At 46.9% G+C, this 17742-nt stretch overlaps 1 protein-coding gene across 1 annotated transcript in view; it reads right to left on the bottom strand.

Moving 5' to 3' along the window:
* TMEM64 (transmembrane protein 64) overlaps positions 1–17742 on the bottom strand; it is a 30170-nt gene that overhangs the window by 2408 nt on the left and 10020 nt on the right. Inside the window, exon 3 of the mRNA XM_078772621.1 lies at positions 3122–3277. Coding sequence (XP_078628747.1) covers positions 3122–3277 — 156 coding nt within the window. The remainder of the gene's footprint in view (positions 1–3121; positions 3278–17742) is intronic.

The raw sequence follows: 17742 nt of genomic DNA, 5'->3' as shown, positions 1-17742 counted from the left end.
TAAAGCAGTAATGTTTGCTGATTTCCAAGATGCTGGCAGATGACCTTGAGCAAAAGAGAGGGTGAAAAGAACAGAGAGAGGTGAGATAGAGCGGCAGAGCAGGATTTTAGGACCCGTGGGCTGATGCCGTCTGGTCCAGTTGCAGAATCAGAGTCGAGGTTAGACAAAAACTCCTCCATCTTGTCAGGAGAGAAGGACACAGAGTCCAGGAGCAGTTGGGTTCGACTGGGAAAGGTGGGAACAGAGAGAGATGGGTTTGGGACTAAAGATTTTGAGGCAAACCCAGAGTTGAGGCATTCGGCTTTGTCACGTGCAATGTCAACTGTGTGGCCATTTGAGGTAAGGAGGGGATGGAGGGGGAACAAACACCAGAAACGGATTTGACCAGACGCCACCAGGATTTGGAGGAAGGAGACAGGTTTGAGAGTTCATTCTTGAGTGTGGAGAGATAGTGCTTCCTGGCACTCCTGAGGGTAGACACACACTTGTTCCGAGCTTGGTGGAAGGAACTGAGATTGCCTTCATTTGGATTTGCCTTCCAAGAGGCAACGGCAAGTTGTTTCAGGGCAACTGCCTCACCACAAGATTCAGTGTACCATGGACGGGAGGAAGGGTAAGACAACTGAAGACGAGATGGGATAAATCTGTGCATGAGAGAGAGCAGTTTGCTTTGGAAGAATTCCCAGGAAGAATTGATGTCAGAGGCATTAGAGATGGGAGACCAGTCCAGACGATTGATGGCTGCTTGAAGACCGTCCCAGTCGGCCTGAGTGAAATGCCAGACTCGTCGACGCTGAGGAGGCTCTCTGAGAATGGCCAGAGAGATGTCCACTTTGACAAGCACATGATCAGAAGAACCGATTGGAGCAGAAGAAGAGCAGCAGACATTAGCAGGGAAGTTTGTCATAACCAAGTCTAGAAGAGAAGATACTCCATTGGCTGAGATCCGGGTCGGGAAATTGACAGATTGTGTCAATCCCAGTGAGTCACAGAAGTCCTTTGCTGAGGTGCCATGACTGGTGAGAGAGGAACCCACACCCAACCAGCTGGCATGATGACAGTTGAAGTCACCACATATGAGGAAGAGAGAGTTGGGATGAGTGGATAGAAGTTGGTCCATGTTGTCAGACAGTGAAATGTAAATGGAGTCATCACTGTTTGAAGGACGGTACAGAACACATATGAACAAAAGGTGGGAGCGGAGAGGAAGCCGTAGCCAGAGGTACTCCTGGGGGTGAGGAGGAGAGAGGGCAGTGCAAGGAGAGTGAGGAAGAGTTTTTGATAAAGATAGCCACCCCACCACCAGGACGAGGCTCAGGTCTATCATACCGGAGGAGGGAGTAACCAGGAAGAGATATTAAGGAATCAGAGACATCTTGAAGGAGGAAAGTTTCTGTTAAGCAGATCAAGTCTGGATTGTCAGAAGCAACCTGTATGGAGAGATCAGTCAGGTTTGAGTGAAGGCCCCGGATGTTTGAGGTCCATACCGTTAATGAGGAGAGAGGGGGAGCATCGGGTACAGGACAGGGGAGGGGAGGAGTAGGGTAAGATGAAGGATGAGAGGGGGAGGTAGGAAGAGCAGTTGATAGTGTGTCAGAGATTACAGAAGAGTTCCAAGAAAGGGAAGGATGAGGAGGATGAAAGGTTTGATGGTGAAGGGATGAGGCACAGCGAGGGGTTGTTTGAGGGGGGGGCAGAGGAAGGTAGAAGGTTGGGGGGGGGGGGTTGGAGGTATGAGATAGAAGGGAGACGAAGTGGGGAGGAGGCAGCTTTGAGGAGGAGGGGGGAGGAGGGAGAATTGGAGAGGAATGGTATGGGGGGAGATTTGAATGGGAGGGGTTGTGGGGGAGTTTTGAAGGGGAGGAGTGAGGGGGGAGTTTAGGAGGGGAGGGGCAAGGGGGGAGTTTAGGAGTGGAGGTGCAAGGGGGGAGATTAGGAGTGTAGGTGCAAGGGGGGGGATTTGGAGGGGAGGGGCAAGAGGGGAGTTTAGAAAGTGGATGATTAATGAAAGACGAACATTGATAACAAATTGGGTTTGTTGTGATTTTCAAGTTAGCAATCCGATTCAGAATGATGGAGGAGGGGTGGAATGAATGTGAATTTAGACCATGTAGAGAGGGAGACGAAAAAGAGATTGAATTTCTTTTTTTTTGATGTGGAATGAGATGGAGAGGAATTTGAAAAAAGCCTTTTAAATAGGAAGAAAAACAGCGTGTTGTAATATACCACTGAATAAAACACTGAAGGGGAAAGTTTATACATATTTTAATAATATTAAAACAGAACCGTAGACAATCTTATATGCACAAAGTACCAACGGGGGGGAGAGCCGAGAGGGACCACCACGAGTCACGTGGACAGGGCAAAAGGTGGATGGCAAGGCGATAATGGGGGCGGGGCGAACAGCACACCTGGACAGAAAGTACAGGATGAGACAACAGTACACGTGGAGAAAGGAAAATAAATGTTTTTGGTTATTTTTTTTTTTTTTTTTTTTTTGGGGTTGGGGGTATTTTAAATAAACGTATTTAAAACGTTAGACAAAGAGTATTATGTTCGGGGTAGAAGGGAAAAAACTAAGAGCCAAGCAAAACACGATGTAGGGGTCTTAAGTAAACAAACACCGATGGGGGTACAAGGCCACACACGCGGAGCAGAACACAATTAATTAATTATGAGTTACAGGAAATTCAAACCAAAACTAACTAGAAACAAACAATAACGCATAGACGATAAAATAACGAGTTGAAATTTGACAAACACACGAATGAAAAATAACCGCTTTGGATGCCCGGAGAGAACCAGGCCTCAAGGTTGGAAGCTTCAACAACTAGGCCACGTGGCACGAAATACTCGACTATTTTTTACAGGTCTGAAAGATTAACACCGATAATTTTCCGAGGGACACGCAAAAGGTACACACACGTAAGATAAATACAGTTTCGACAAAAATACAAATGTGACAATTACTTAACTTCGAGCGTGCGTGAGGATCGTGGAACAGCTTGGAAAAAATTGTTTTTATAGATTTCAAAAATGGATCGTTCAACAAAGGATTTGTATTCATTCTGCAATACTGTGTGACATAACCGTAAACCAGGTGCAAGCAAGCACATGATACCTGCAGAGAAAGTACGACATAACTTCCGAGCATGTGCTGATTCACGACGTCTTCCATTGTGCGAAGCCGTGTTCCCATGTACAAGTTTAGGATCTGCGTGGGTAGCAGGCCCACGGTGGAAGCTGTGATGTAGCTGGTGATTGGCACACGACTAATCTGCAGGAAGAGTGGTTTTTTCTTTTTTTTTTTACAATTACAACACCACAATCATCTCGTACATTCAACTCACCAATACTTATGATAACCAAGATGGAAATGGATAGGTCACATATTACGTATGGAGAATGCGTGGCATATTATTCATACTAAAATTCACCAATTCTGGAAGAATTTACCTGTCGGAGGACAGGTTATGTATACTGTGTGTGTGTGTATATATATATATACTAGCTGAGGTACCCGGCTTCGCCCGGGTTGAATAAGAATAATACAAATATATGATGAAAAGAACATGTATATTTGAGAGCAATATCACAGCACATTTCCTACATGACGTTTTGTCAATTTTCAATTTCTCAAAACCTCTTGGTATACATTTCTGGTTTTCTTACTTGGTGCCAAGACATAAAGATTGCTTGGTTTTCCAACGCTCGAGCAGCCCACGTACAGCTGGCCATGGGAAGTACCCGGCATTGCCGGGCGGGGGAAGGGAGGGGAGGAGGGAGGGTAGGGGAACGGGGGGGGGGGGGAGGGTAGGGGAACGGGGGGGGGGGAGGGTAGGGGAACGGGGGGGGGGGAGGAGAGGGTGGGGAGGGGAGAAGAGGGGGGGAGGGGGGGGAGGGGGAGGAGGAGAGGAGAGAAGAGGAGGGAGGGGGAGGAGGAGAGGAGAGAAGAGGAGGGAGGGGGAGGAGGAGAGAAGAGGAGGGAGGGGGAGGAGGAGAGGAGAGAAGGAGGGAGGGGGAGGAGGAGAGGAGAGAAGAGGAGGGAGGAGGAGAGGAGAGAAGAGGAGGGAGGGGGAGGAGGAGAGGAGAGAGGAGGGAGGGGGGAGGAGGAGAGAAGAGGGAGGGGGAGGAGGAGAGGGGAGAAGAGGAGGGAGGGGGGAGGAGGAGGGAGGGGGGAGGAGGAGGGAGGGGGGGAGGAGGAGGGAGGGGGGTGGGGAGGAGGAGGGAGGGGGGGGAGGAGGAGGAGGGAGGGGGGGGAGGAGGAGGGAGGGGGGGGGAGGAGGAGGGAGGGGGGGGGAGGAGGAGGGAGGGGGGGGAGGAGGAGGGAGGGGGGGGAGGAGGAGGGAGGGGGGGAGGAGGGAGGGAGGGGGGGAGGAGGAGGGAGGGGGGGAGGAGGAGGGAGGGGGGGAGGAGGAGGGAGGGGGGGAGGAGGAGGGAGGGGGGGAGGAGGAGGGAGGGGGGGGAGGAGGAGGGAGGGGGGGAGGAGGAGGGAGGGGGGGAGGAGGAGGGAGGGGGGGAGGAGGAGGGAGGGGGGGAGGAGGAGGGAGGGGGGGAGGAGGAGGGAGGGGGGGGAGGAGGAGGAGGGAGGCTATATATGAAATGAAATGAAACTATATAATGAAACCAATGAGGGCTATATATATTGTCCATGCTTGGAGCCTTAAAGTTCAACATAAAGTTTTTTTTATGAAAAATAATGCAGATGTATAACAATCCACCAATGCAAGTTCAGAATGAATGCAGATCCTTTACTTTGCAATACAAACGCAATTCCCGCCATTTCCACTCACGATCGAGATCCTCCACAGTGACCGCGCCTCTTCTTCCTCCTAAAACTTCGTCTCACTTCTTTCACTCAAAATGCAAAATTCTGCCGCATGAAATTATGTAGAGGCCTCGTCGGGGGGATAAAAGGTAGATAAGGAAGGCGTTTTAACAGAAGAATCAAAATAAAAGTGGAAGAACATAAGGAAATGGGAGCTATTCTGGACCCACAGCCAAACCCGACAAACCATTGCAATACACCCCGAACGTCTAGCGCCGCCACAAACTACACCATGGAATTGCAGCTGGCGCGGTTTTTTTAAACCATTGATATTAAAATAAAACGTAGCCTAAAACCACCGGGATTTTATGCTGATTCCGAATCTGTGTCTAAAACTTTTCTCCGATGTGTAGTTCTTGAGTTATAAGTGGACATCCAGACAGACACACACACAGACACTCCTCCTTTATATATAGATATGTATATATATATATATACATATATATACATATATATATATATATATATATATATATATATATATATATATATATATATATATATATATATATATATACATACATATATATATATATATACATACATATATATATCTTAAATCCATTCTATTATAATTTCTATATTTATATTATAATTATTATTATTTTATCTATATATACAGACTTGGCATTTAATATGGAATTTTTTTTTGTGGGGGGTGAACTTACTTTTCAAGATGACTTAGAACCAAAAGTTCATTGGAATTATGTTGAAATTATTCTAGATTTTGTTAATGTGACCTTTAAAGAAAAAAAACCACATTTGACATTTCGAAGCAAATAAGTTGATCCTTGAAAGTGATGTAAACTGATATCGAACTCAATTCACGGACAGGGACTGTGTTAAACGTCTGTACGTTTTCCAGAAGTATGTCTTTATTTTGCACATTAGCCCAAAAAAATTTCAACAAAAACAAAAGCGAAATTATGACTGGGATTGCGGACATTAAAATTACAGTTTCAGTACTTCGTGTAACCCCCACGAGCATTCAGGAGAGCACGTACACGTCGAGGCATGCTGTTCACTGACATTTGCCAAGGTTTGGACAGGAATCGCTTGCCATGCAGTGACAATAGTCTGCTGCAATTCACGCACAGAGGGAGGCTGCTGGTCCAAGTTGTCGATTTGACGCGTTAATTCTGCCCACAAGTTCTCTATCTGATTCATATCCGGGGACATGGCAGGCCACTCCATATGCTCTACACCACGGTCAGCAAGAAAGTGTTGGATCATGCGAGCACGATGAGGCCGTGCATTGTCATCTTGGAAGACAAAGTTTCCTCGAAAGGCTGCACGAGCAAATGGAAGCAATGTTTCTTCCAGAATGACCCTGTACTTGAACTGGTTCAGGTTTCCATTCAGAACAACATGGTCAGTTTTGCCCCCTGCATGAAAAGCAGCCCAAACGGTCACCCCACCACCTCCAGCTTGGACTCTTGGCACTATACAATCTTCGTTGTGGGCTTCATGCACTTGTCTGCACACTCAGATGCGGCCATCTTGACGATAGACCAGAAATCTAGGCTCGTCACTGAAGGTCACGTGATTCCAGTGTCCTCGCTGCCATTGACGGTGCTCTCTGGCCTACTGCAATCAGCGCTGGCTGTGTTGTCTGGTCAGGCGTGGCTTTCTCAGGGGACGCCTGGCACGATAGCCTGCTTGAACCAGTCGTTGGTTGACTCGCCTTCTGGATACAGGCACATTTGTCAGTTGCTGCCACTCAGCCCTAAGCCGATTAGCTGACTTGGTACGGCCATTGCAGACTAACCGGTGCAGCTGGCGATCATCTCTCGTTGTGGTTCTGCATGGACGTCCTGGCCTCGGTATTGGAGTAGGGACGCCCATTTCGTTTCAGGATCTTTGACACCTGACCTTGAGTGATGCCATACTGCCGAGCAATAGCACGCTGTTTCATGCCAGAATTTCGTAAAGCCACCCCTCCATGACAAACAGCATTGTCAATTTGACGGACCATCTCCAGAAGAAGCGGCAATAACTTTTGTAGACGTGCAGCAGTTGTTTTCCACTAATACAGAACGCAACAACCCTTATATACCCGATTGTGAAGCCAATCGTCAAATGTGCCTGTCCTTACATTTTGTCACGCCACCTGTGATATAATCATGTTATTGACTTCTTGCTGCGAAAGACAATCAGTGACATGGTTCTTTCAAAAAAGACATCACCGAAGGGTAAAATAAACTCACCAGATTGATATACTGAGTTCAGAAAGTAAACCCGTCAAGAAAAAATATATATTCCATATTAAATGCCAAGTCTATGTATGTATGTATATAGATATATATATATATATATATATATATATATATATATATATATATATATATATATATATATATATATATATATATATATAAGAGAAAGTTTTTTTTTTCTTGTTTGTTGGTCTACACGCGCTAATCTCCTGAACGGTGAAAGATAGGAGGAAACCTCTGAAACAAAAAATGTCGGGACGGACCCCGGGAAGGTTTTCGGCTAGGTGGCGAGGCCGGTCGAGGCCACCTCGGCCGGGCTGGGCCCATTTCGCAATTAAAAGCCGAGCTGAATTATAGTAGTCAATCTTCTACGGCCGCGAGTAAAAGCTGAATTGAATGAATGATTGATCGTTTTAAGGCCATTTTCCCCGCTCGAGCAGGGGTTAGCCTTGCGGGCCCCATGACAATCATGGTTCCCTGTTTGAGGCAATGTTTTTTTTTTATGGCCGGATGCCCTTCCTGACGCCAACCCTTTGTCGTCTCTTACGATGCGCAGGGATACGGTGTACCTATTCTTAACCAGGGTACACACCGGGATCATTCATCCCAAGTCAGCACCCTAACCGCTAAGGCAACACCAGGCTGGAGTAAAAGCTGAATTATAGTAGTAAATTCATTCAAAAAGAACCCGGGCAACGCCAGGTGCTTTTGGCGAGTGTGTGTGTATATATATATATATATATATATATATATATATATATATATATATATATATATATATATATATATATATATATATATATATATGTGTGTGTGTGTGTGTCAGACTATAATTTGAAAAGTGTCTGGTTTGACCAATTTTGAATCTCATTGGACATCTAGTGGTTGACGAGTGCGTAGCAGTCAAACAAGCGGACACTTGTCCAATCATAGTATTTTCCGAAGATACACATTCTGGGGGAATTATCCCATCCGTATGGGCGAGATCTGTGATAATATTTACAAATACACCAAAGTTATGAATAGTCAACATGTGATTAAACCAACTAGGAAGCGAACCCACAGCAACAAGCATTTTGAACAAATGATCACCTTCAAAAAACTACATTTGGAGAAGCAGAATATGGGAGTAAAAATGAAAACCAATACATAAATATTTTGTCTGTCCAATATGGAGGCTCATGGAAAAGAACGTTAAAGGAGGGTATGGCCTGATGGTAGTCCCCTCCCCCCCCCCCCCCCCCCCCTACCCTCCTCCCCCCCCCCCCCCTACCCTCCCCCCTCCCCCCCCCCTACCCTCCCCTCTCTCCTGCACCTCCGAACTGGAAAAGCGGGGAGGAAACGTAGCAAAGTACAAATAATTGGGGTTGGGTTAGGAAGGCTTAATGGAGATAAATTAGGATTGTGGGGAAGGATGGAGGACAACATGAGATAGCGATCCACCGATTGCTGGGGAGCCCTGGATGGTAGAGTGGGGTGGCGTCTGCAAGGCATTGCCACAGACGGGAAAACGAGGAGCAAAAGAGTTCAGGTGTAGTCACACCTCGCACTTTGGATGTTTAAGCAGGGGTTTTTACTGGAATAATGCGGGTTCGGGAGGATCAGAGGGTTTAAAAAACAGGGGAAGCTAGACCAGATGGGGAAAGGCAATAAAACTAAACCCGACACAAACAACAGCTAAAGAAAACAACAAAAGTACATTTTATTAATCATTTTCTCCATTATTTTCAGAAAAAGCTTGTTGAACATTTATTGACAAAAGCTCAAACGGTAACGTTATGCCCGAGACCTGGGGTATCCATACCCCTTGGGGGTATGGGGACCAAAATCTGGGGGTATGGGACTCGTAATAAATTATAATAATAAATTAAATTAATCATCAATGAATGATTTTCTTTCCTGTTCTGTTCTTAATTATCCATAAGTAAAACTAAGCTATTGAGATCTTTTGAAGTCACACTGGAACCTAATGGGACTGGTAATAAGGCGCTGATCCCCGAACTTGGCCCATTTTCTGGGTAATAAGTTACCAATTTTCATCCAAGAAAATAGGCAATTAAAGTAAAAACGCCCCTCAGAATGCACCACAGAGCACCTAGAAATCAAAAAAATTCGAGGGGGACATGCCCCCAGTCCCCCCCTAGCTATGCGCACCTTCTGTGCGCCTTGGTAAATCAAGTCTGGCGAAGGGGGTATGGGGACATCGTGGGCAATCTGTTGGGGGTCTTGACAGGGAAAAAGGTTAAGAACCCCTGCCCTCGACAGACGGACAGACGCAAGCGATTGCAAAACCACATATTCCACTGTGTGGGAGGCAAGTCATAAACAAAGTGCTAAAGTTGCATCCGAAAAAAAGAGTTTACAAAGTTTACCGCAGAACTCTCGCAAGGATGATTGAGCAAATAAATATTACCACGCAGTCATGGAAATGTGTCGGACTAGACAAATTCAGTAAATGGATCTGACTAAAAATAATTGTCACAAATCAAACTAGAGCGACGTTGATGGCGCGCCGTCACAAATCCCCACGCTTCCCACCCAAAGCAAAGTTGAAAGATTGCAAAAGGTTCCACCGGAAATGATCCAATATCAAATTTGAGTTTAAAATATTTTCCTGTTTTGACCTCTGTGACCCCAAGTCCTGACACTGAGGCATGAACCTGGTATCAAATTTTTTTAATGTTACTTATTTCACGCGTCCCCCGTCCCCCCCCCCCCCCCCCCCATTGTTTGTAGATCCAAAGTTTCATTAATTAAAATCTCTATATATATATGAATGAATGATCGTTTTAAGGCCATTTTCCCCGCTTGAGCGGGGGTTAGCCTTGCGGGCCCCATGACAATCATGGTTCCCTGTTTGAGGCAATGTTTTTATGGCCGGATGCCCTTCCTGACGCCAACCCTTGGTCACGCTCTTCGATGCGCAGGGATACGGGGTACCTATTCTAAACCGGGGTACACACCGGGATCATTCATCCCAGCAAGCTGGTACTCAATTTGCCGACCTCGGAAGGATGAAAGGCTGAGTGAAACCCCCTGGCATTCATTCAGCGATCGACCGGGATTCAAACCCAGGATCCTAGGATCCCAAGCCGGCACCCTAACCGCTAAGCCAACACCAGACTGCACTGTTGGATGTGCCCATATCTGCATTTTTCGGTGTTCGATCTTTCGACCCCCACCCCACGTGGTGATCACAGCTACCAAGTTTGATGCATTTCCACCCAACCATTTTAGGAGATAGCGTGACGGATGGAGATGATAATATCCCCTCCCATCCCCGTGTTTATACAAAAAGCATGGGGATAAGACATGGAACTAACCAGGCTGGACACAAAGCAAGAAGAATGGAAAATTGAGAACAATTACAAATGGCAAACCTGGAAGGAGGAGGAATGGTTATTCCTTTCATGCTGTGAAGGGTGTAGGGCTGCCAAGGCAGTTTCATTGGCTAAAGAGTAGTTTTAAATCCTGACGCTGTTACAAACTGTGTCACCCCAGTGTTTCACAGGCAGGGCCATTCATCTATGTGTGTGCCGTCCCTCGGATGGATGTCAAACTGGCAACATTAGTTAGTGGACGTTAAAGATCCCACGGTGTCGTTCGGGAAGAGTAGGTTTGCTATCGCCAGCACAATGGCCAAATTGCAAACCCTGCCCCGATTCCCTGTGTTGGAGTGGCGACCCGTCCAGGATCACACGATCTGATCCCGGTAAAACTGTTCCGAATTGCAAAGAACAGAAAAGCATGGAAACTTCAGTGAAGACCACCCCTGAAATAAAACAATTAAAAACAAAATTATTCAATGTCACGTACATTTCAAGAGTCGGATCTTCCTCGAGAGTTAGGTCGGAGGTTTTTCTCGAGTATAAAGGGGTCTTCGTGGAGGTTTACCGCCACATCCTCGGCGACGCCATTTTGATTACAAAATAACCCTCGATATTTACCACACTTGTCTGTAAATACCGAAACTGCACGTTCGCAATCACCTCAGCATTATATGAAAATAAATAAATACAAGTGGGGCAGAGGAAGGTTTGTGATGTGCATAGTACATCACAAACAGGAGGTTTTGAAAAAGATTTTGGAATGAGATTCGATCATCTAAGAAATTCCGATTGTTTGTTTTCGACCCCAACCAGACATCGGCCCGGCTGGGGGCTTATCTTTTGGGTTGTGTCTGTCCGTCAGGATGCTCTAGTCAAATGCCCCATGTCTGTCTTATCTGGACATCAAGCATGTCGAATGATTTTGGGATCAGAGCCAATTTAGAAAAAAAAAAAAAAAATCGGTAAGAATTGCTTTGCAATATTTTGTTGTGCTTTGCAATATTGAACAATTTGTCGTGTCTGTCCGTCAGGATGCTCCTAGTCAAATGCCCCATGTGTCTTATCTGGCATATGTATGGAAAAATATCTGGACATTAAGCATGTTGAATGATCTTGGAATCGGAGCCAATTTCTATTTTTGAAAATATTTAAAAAAAAAAAAAAAAAAAAAGACAGGGAAAATTGCTTTGCCATACACTAAGTTTCAGTTCAATATCATAAAACACATCCCTTTATTTGGGCGGTGTATAATGCTGCGTTCAGTGCCGAAAATAATAATAATAAAAAACGAACCCAACGTTCATACATGAAGCAAAAATATGTGACTATCTAATGTATCGTGGTTATATACCTGGGATCATTCCAATTTCATTGGGCCATGGACCAACACCCAAGCCAAAGGCTTGCCGATCTGTGCTGCTTCATGGAATGGCGATGCACGATTTTATTTGGGGTGAAGTCAGGCCATCTGCCCAGCCAATGGGTTTAATGGGTTGCAGCTCAATGGAATACTGTTCCCCCCTCTGGGCCGGTGCTCCTGCCTCACACCTAGCTCGGCTTCACCCTGTTGAAACCAAAGCTTTCAGAATCATTGGAATCTCCTGCGATGAAGCTAACTCCGAGGGCCTTTCACTCACTCACCGCAGGCAGGTTGGTGGTCTTTCTGTCTTCTACCGATTCATCTCCGGCCTTGCTCCCCCAGCTCTCTCTGTGCTCTGTCCCCCAAATATTCCTACAGGTCGCACAGGATCTGCCAGCAAGACCTTACTCAAAGGTCTTACTCGAAGACCTTACTCGAAGGTCTCAAACTCATTTTGCAAAAAATGTTCGTTTCCCATGAATCGTACACTTTTCAAAATCCAATCTCACCCCTCCCCTCCAAATCTTCCCCAGCCCCCCTTCCCTCCAAAACTTCCCAATCTCCCCTCCCCTCCAAAACTTCCCCATCACCCCTCCCCTCCAAATCTACCCCCTTACCCCTCCCCTCCAAATATTCCCCATCACCCATCTCTTTCAAATATTCCCCCTTGCCCCTCCCCTCCAAATCTTCCCCATCACCCATCTCTTTCAATTCTTGCCCCTCCCCTCCAAATCTTACCCATCACCCATCCCTTTCAAATCTCCCCCCTTGCCCCTCCCCTCCAAATCTTCCCCATCACCCCTTCCCTCCAAAACTTCCCCATCACCCCTCCCCTCCAAAACTTCCCCATCACCCCTCCCCTCCAAATCTACCCCCTTGCCCCTCCCCTCCAAATCTTCCCCATCACCCATCCCTTTCAAATCTCCCCCCTTGCCCCTTCCCTCCCCTCCCTCCTAAATCCCCCCCCCCCCCCCCACACCCCTCCCGTCCGAGACTCTCCCTCGCTCCTCCCCTCCTAGACTACCCTCTCACCCCTCCTCCTCAAAGAGTCCTCCTTGCTTCTTCCCCCTTCCAACTTTCACCTTCATCTCCACCAACCTTCTGCCTCGCTCTTCCCCCTCCTCAAATAACACCTCACTGTGCCTCACCCAATCTCCATCAAACCTTTTGTCCGCCCCATTCTTCCCTTTCTCCAAGCTATTCTGAAATCTCTGACACACCTTCAACAGCTCTCCCTACCTCTTCCTCCTCTTCCACATCTTACCCTACCCCAACCCTCCCCCCCCCTGTTCTGTATCCGATGCTCCCCCTTCCTCTTCATTAATGGTATGGACCTCAAACATCCGGGGCCTTCGCTCAAACTTGACTGATCTCTCCATACAGGTTGCTTCTGACAAACCAGATGTGATCTGCTTAACAGAAACTTTCCTCCTTCATGATGTCTCTGATTCCTTGGTATCTCTCCCAGGTTACTCCCTCCTCTGGTATGATAGACCTGAGCCTCGTCCTGGAGGTGGGGTTGCCATCTTTATAAAAAACTCTTCCTCACTCGCCCTGCACTGCCCTCTCTCCACCTCACCCCCAGGAATACCTTTGGCTACGGCTTCCCCTTCGCTCCCACCTTTTGTTCATATGTGTGTTGTACCGTCCACCAAACAGTGATGACTCCATCTACATCTCACTGTCTGATAATATGGACCAACTTCTATCTACCCATCCCAACTCTCTCTTCCTCATATGTGGTGATTTCAATTGTCACCATGCCAGTTGGCTGGGTGTGGGTACCTCTCTCACCAGCCATGGCTCTTCAGCAAAGGACTTCTGTGACTCACTGGGACTGACACAATCTGTCAATTTCCCGACCCGGATCTCAGTCAACGGAGCATCTTCTCTTCTGGACTTGGTTATGACTAACTTCCCTGAAAATGTCTGCTGCTCTTCTGCTCCAATCGGCTCATCTGATCATGTGCTTGTTAAAGTGGACATCTCTCTGACCATTCTCAGAGAGCCTCCTCAGCGTCGACGAGTCTGGCATTTCACTCAGGCCAACTGGCACTGTCTTCAAGCAGCCATCAATCATCTGGACTGGTCTCCCATCTCTACCGCCTCTGACATCAACTCATCCTGGGAATTCTTCCAAAGTAAATTGCTCTCTCTCGTGCACAGATTTATCCCATCTCGTCTTCAGTTGTCATACCCTTCCTCCCGTCCATGGTACACGGAATCTTGTGGTGAGGATGTTGCCCAGAAACAACTTGCTTTCGTCTCCTGGAAAGCAAATCCAACGGAAGGAAATCTCATTTCCTTTCACAAAGCCCGAAACAAGTGTGTGTCCACCCTCAGGAGAGCCAGGAAACAATATCTCTCCGTTCTCAAGACCGAACTCTCTTATCTGTCTCCCTCTTCCATATCCTGGTGGCGTATGGTCAAATCTGTTTCTGGTGTTTGTTCCCCCTCCATCCCCTCCCTCACCTCAAACGGCTACACGGCTGACTCCGCACGTGAAAAAGCTGAATGCCTCAACTCTGTGTTTGCCTCTAAATCTTGTGTCCCAAACCCATCCCTCTCTGTACCCACCGTACCCAGTCGTACCCAGCTGCTCCTGGACTCTGTGTCCTTTCCTCCTGACAAGGTGGAAAAGTTTCTGTCAACCCTCGACTCTGATTCTGCAACTGGTCCTGACGGCATCAGCCCACGGGTCCTAAAATCATGTTCTTCCGCTCTTTCACTCCCTCTCTCTGTTCTCTTCACCCTCTCCTTTGCTCAAGGTGATCTGCCATCTGCTTGGAAATCAACCAACATCACCGCTTTGCACAAAAAAGGTGCAAAAACAGATCCTAGCAACTACAGACCAATCAGCCTTCTCCCAATTATCAGCAAAGTCATGGAATCCATCATTGCTTCAGATATGAAATCTTTCCTCTTCTCCAATGGCTTGATCTCTGACCATCAATTTGGTTTCAGACCTGGTCACTCTACTCTGGACATGCTGCTTCTGCTTTCTCAACAATGGATGGAGGTCCTCAACGCCAAACAGGAAATTAGAGCTGTCTCCCTTGACATTTCTCGTGCCTTCGATACGGACTGGCACCCCGCTCTGCTCACCAAACTCTCCTCCTTTGTTATCCATGGAAATCTCCATGCATGGCTGGCGGACTTCCTCTCTAGTCATAGTCAACGTGTGGCCCTGAATGGGTTTCTCTCATCTCCTCTTCCTGTTCAGGCTGGAGTTCCCCAAGGCAATGTTCTGGACCTTGTGCTTTTTCTGGTCTTCATCAATGATCTCTCTGACTCTCTTGAAAATCCTCTCTATCTCTTTGCTGACGACTCTACTCTCTGCCGCTCCATTCCTCATCCCTCAGATCGGCAGTCTGCAGCCTGTCTGCACTCTGCAGACCTGCACAAAATCACAGACTGGGCAAACAAGTGGAACATGTCTTTCAATCCTGACAAATCTCACACGATGTCTCTCCGAAAAGACCGACTGGACAACCCTCCCATCCACTTTCTGAATAATCCTCTCCAAGAAGTTCTGTCACTCAAGATTTTGGGTCTCACTATCTGCCATGATCTTTCCTGGGAAAACCACATTTCAAATCTGGCCTCCAAAGCCAGTCGCCGACTGGGCATCCTCCGTCGTGCGAAGTCCTTCCTTGGCACACCTGAGCTCCTCACCACTTACAAGGCTTTCATCCGCAGCTCTATGGAATACTGCTCTCCCCTCTGGTCTGGTGCTCGTGCCTCACACCTAGCTCGTCTTCACGCTGTTGAAACCAAAGCGTTCAGAATCATTGGAATCTCCCGTGATGAAGCTAACTCCAAGGGCCTTTCACTCACTCACCGCAGGCAGGTTGGTGGTCTTTCCGTCTTCTACCGACTCCTCTCTGGCCTTGCCCCCCCAGCTCTCTCTGGGCTCTGTCCCCCAAATATCTATACAGGTCGCACAAGATCTGCCTGCAACCCTCTTATGGTTAAACTGCCAAAATCAAGACTTTCTGCTCACCTTCACTCCTTCATTCCTCTTTTCTCCCGCCTCTGGAACAAACTCCCTCACTCTCTTCAATCCCACTCCACCCTCCAGGTCTTTAAAACAGCTGTTCACCACCATCTCTTATCTTCCCCCATCCAAAACCTTGATCTTTTCTACCCCCGCTAATTTCACCCCAAATCCTACACTTTTTTGAAATACCAACTTCTGTCCTGGAAGTCCTTGGTCTCCTTGTGTTTTATACCTCCCCCCCCCCCCCTTCCCACGCATCCTCCCCCCATGCCCTCTCCCTCCCACACTTCTCCCTGCTCTCAAATGTTGTGTTTGTGTGCTTCCCCTTCTATCCCCATCTTGTCTTCCGCTCCCTCTTTTTATATATTTTGTTTGCCTGGTTGATTTGTTTGTGAAATAAATGTTAGCTCTTTCACGAGCCTCGTTTCAGTATACAAGAAGAAGAAGAAGTAGAGAGAGAGGAGGAACAAAAAAAAAGAAAGAAAAAAAAAGAAGCAACCCTTTTATGGTTAAACTGCCAAAATCAAGGCTCTCTGCTCACCTTCACTCTTTTTTTTTCTTCTTTTTTTTGTATACAGGATCGAGGCTCGTGAAAGCTAACATTAATCACACAAAAAGTCAAACCGACACACAAAAAACAAGGGGAGCGGCAGACAAGATGGGGAGAGATGCCCCATCTTGGGGAATTCCCCTCTTTCAGATTCCCCTCTTTCATTCCTCTTTTCTCCCGCCTCTGGAACAAACTCCCCCACTCCCTTCAATCCCACTCCTGCCTCCAGGTCATTAAAACAGCTGTTCACCACCATCTCTTATCTTCCCCCATCCAAAACCTGAATCTTTTCTATCCCCACTAATTTTCACCCCAGACACACTTTTTTGAAAGTCCAACTTCTTTCCTGGGACCTCTCCCACCTCCCCCCAAGCCCTCTCCCTCCCACAGTTCTCTCAATGTCCTTGCTCTCAAATGTTGTGTTTGTGTCCTTTCCCCTCTCTCCACATCTTGTCTACCGCTCCCCTTATTTTGTGTTTTGTGTGTCGGTCTGACTTTGTGTGATTAATGTTAGCTCTTTCACGAGCCTTGATCTTGTATTAACAAAAAAAAAAAAAAAAAAAAAAGCTCAGTGGGGTGGAGTCAGGCAATCTGTCCAGCCAATGGGTTTAAAGCTCAGTGGGGTGGAGTCAGGACTCAAAACTTAATATATAATATGTGATGTTTTCGAAGTTCAAAAAGGGCATAACTCCATGAAAAATTGGGGAAATGGAAAAACGTGTATAAAACCACAGGTGGGACGGACGGAGAGAAAAACATTGTCCGGATGGACGGACGGAGAGAAAAACATAGTCCGGATGGACGGACGGAGAGCAAGGAAACCTATACAGGGGACCAATAATACAGGACAGCAAGGGATTGTGCAGTATGTGCTTCATTTATTTACAGTCGTACACTCGCTTCATATGGGAATGGCAGCAAGGGTCATGTTATGATCCTCTCTGAGGTATATAGATTATAGTAGATCGAGGCTCGGGTCCGTTATTCTGTGGGGACGCGATAAGCATATAATGCCTGAAGCTTAAGAAAAATGCGACTTTTTACTTCTGGTCGGGGTGTCCCCACGACACGGCACGATATGCCATTTATACACGTTAACACGTCGTTTGTCCAAGGAAGAAAACCCCCTTGAGGAAGGGGAACATCATGCATTATTATTATTATTATTTTGTAATAACATTGATATGCCATAATCGGTGTGTACACCGTATCCCTGCGCATCGTAAGAGCGTGACCAAGGGTTGGCGTCAGGAAGGGCATCCGGCCATAAAAACATTGCCTCAAACAGGGAACCATGATTGTCATGGGGCCCGCAAGGCTAACCCCTGCTCCAGCAGGGAAAATGGCCTTAAAACGATCATTCATTCATTCATTCATTGATATGCCATAATCATTACCTCCACCACCGAAGGTGGACCCTCGTCTGTGAAAAAAATCTCAAAAAGTTGTGGACGGATTC

This window comes from Myxine glutinosa, chromosome 2, assembly GCF_964187855.1.
Source record: "Myxine glutinosa chromosome 2, kmMyxGlut1.1, whole genome shotgun sequence".
Taxonomy (NCBI): domain Eukaryota; kingdom Metazoa; phylum Chordata; class Myxini; order Myxiniformes; family Myxinidae; genus Myxine; species Myxine glutinosa.
This window is presented reverse-complemented; position numbering and strand designations above follow the sequence as displayed.